General features: G+C 60.5%; 1 protein-coding gene across 1 annotated transcript in view; it reads left to right on the top strand.

Annotated features, from left to right (window-relative positions):
• The window catches only part of LOC103767168 (aquaporin-2-like), a gene marked incomplete at its 5' end in the record, with an annotated part of 10856 nt that overhangs the window by 5866 nt on the left and 3695 nt on the right, over positions 1 to 1295 (top strand). The window contains one exon of the mRNA XM_029959045.1: positions 1275 to 1293. Within this exon, the coding sequence (XP_029814905.1) occupies positions 1275 to 1293 (19 nt within the window). The remainder of the gene's footprint in view (positions 1 to 1274; positions 1294 to 1295) is intronic.

The raw sequence follows: 1295 nt of genomic DNA, 5'->3' as shown, positions 1-1295 counted from the left end.
GTGTTGGGGCTCACCAGCCAGGGCTGGGATGAGTCCCCTGAGCCCCCAAAATTCCTCTGGGGAATCCCTTCCGGTGGATTTAGGGACCCCTTTTCCATGGGATCCTTTGGGAACACTCCCTGGTGTTAGGGCTCACCGGGGTCCCGGGGCTGCCAGAGCTCCAAGAGGGTTTGGAGAATGCCCTGAGGGACAGGGGGGATTGTTGGGATGTTCTGGAGCTCCAGGAGGGTTTGGAGAAGGCTCTGGGGGACAGGGGGGATTGCTGGGGTGTCCTGGACAGACAGGAGGGATCATTGGGGTGTCCTGGAGCTCCAGGAGGGTTTGGAGAATGCCCTGAGGGACTGGGGGGATTGTTGGGGTGTCCTGGAGCTCCAGGAGGGTTTGGAGAAGGCTCGGAGGGACAGGAGGGATTGTTGGGGTGTCCTGGGCTTGGACTGGATGGCCCTGGTGGGGTCTCCCAGCTCGGGACATCCCGGGATTTCCATGGGCAAGGAGCACCTTTGGAGGCCGAGCTGGGGGGGTTCGGGGGAATGAGCTCAGAGGGGTCCAGGCCAAGGTGCTGCCTCTTCCTCCTCTTCCTCCTCCTCTTCCTCCTCTTCTTCCTCCTCCTCTTCCTCTTCTTCGTCTTCCTCTTCTTCTTCCTCTTCTTTCTCCTCCTCCTCCTTCTCTTCCTTCTCCTCCTTCTTCTCCTTCTCCTCCTTCTCCTTCTCCTCCTTCTCCTTTTCCTCCTCTTTTTCTTCCTCCTCCCGCTCCTCCTCCTCCTCTTCCTCCTCCTCCTCTTTTTCTTCCTCCTCCTCTTCTTTTTCTTCCTCCTCCTCCTCCTCCTCCTTTTCTTCCTCTTTTTCTTCTTTCTCCTCCCCCTCCTCTTCCTCCTCCTCTTTTTCTTCCTCCTCCTCCTCCTCCTCTTTTTCTTCCCTCTCCTCTTCCTTCTCCTCCTCCTCCTCTTTTTCTTCCTCCTCCTCCTGGTGCTCCCCAGAGCACAAACCCTCGGGAAGCTGCTCCTCCAGAGGAGCCCAAACCCCTCAGCACGTCCAGGGCAGACCCAGCACCAACGAGGGGCTCTGAGCCGAGGGGATGGACGGCAGAGGGGGGGTGGGAATGCTGGGGCGCTGGGTGGGAGTTCAGACCCCCGGAGCAGAGCCGGGTCCCATCCTGCTCCCAGGAGGAGCACAGGCAGCCCTCGGGATGCTCCTCATCACTCCCACCCCACCCCCGGGAGGGTCTCTCCAGACCCCCCTAGTTTGGCTCACGCTGCTCTCCCGTCCCTCCCGCAGCTCTTCTGGGTGGTTGGGAGC

This window comes from Manacus vitellinus, unplaced genomic scaffold, assembly GCF_001715985.3.
Source record: "Manacus vitellinus isolate BGI_N305 unplaced genomic scaffold, ASM171598v3 scaffold_191_pilon, whole genome shotgun sequence".
Lineage (NCBI taxonomy): Eukaryota > Metazoa > Chordata > Aves > Passeriformes > Pipridae > Manacus > Manacus vitellinus.
Note: the sequence above shows the minus strand (reverse complement) of the source record. Positions and strands in the feature narration are given on the sequence as shown.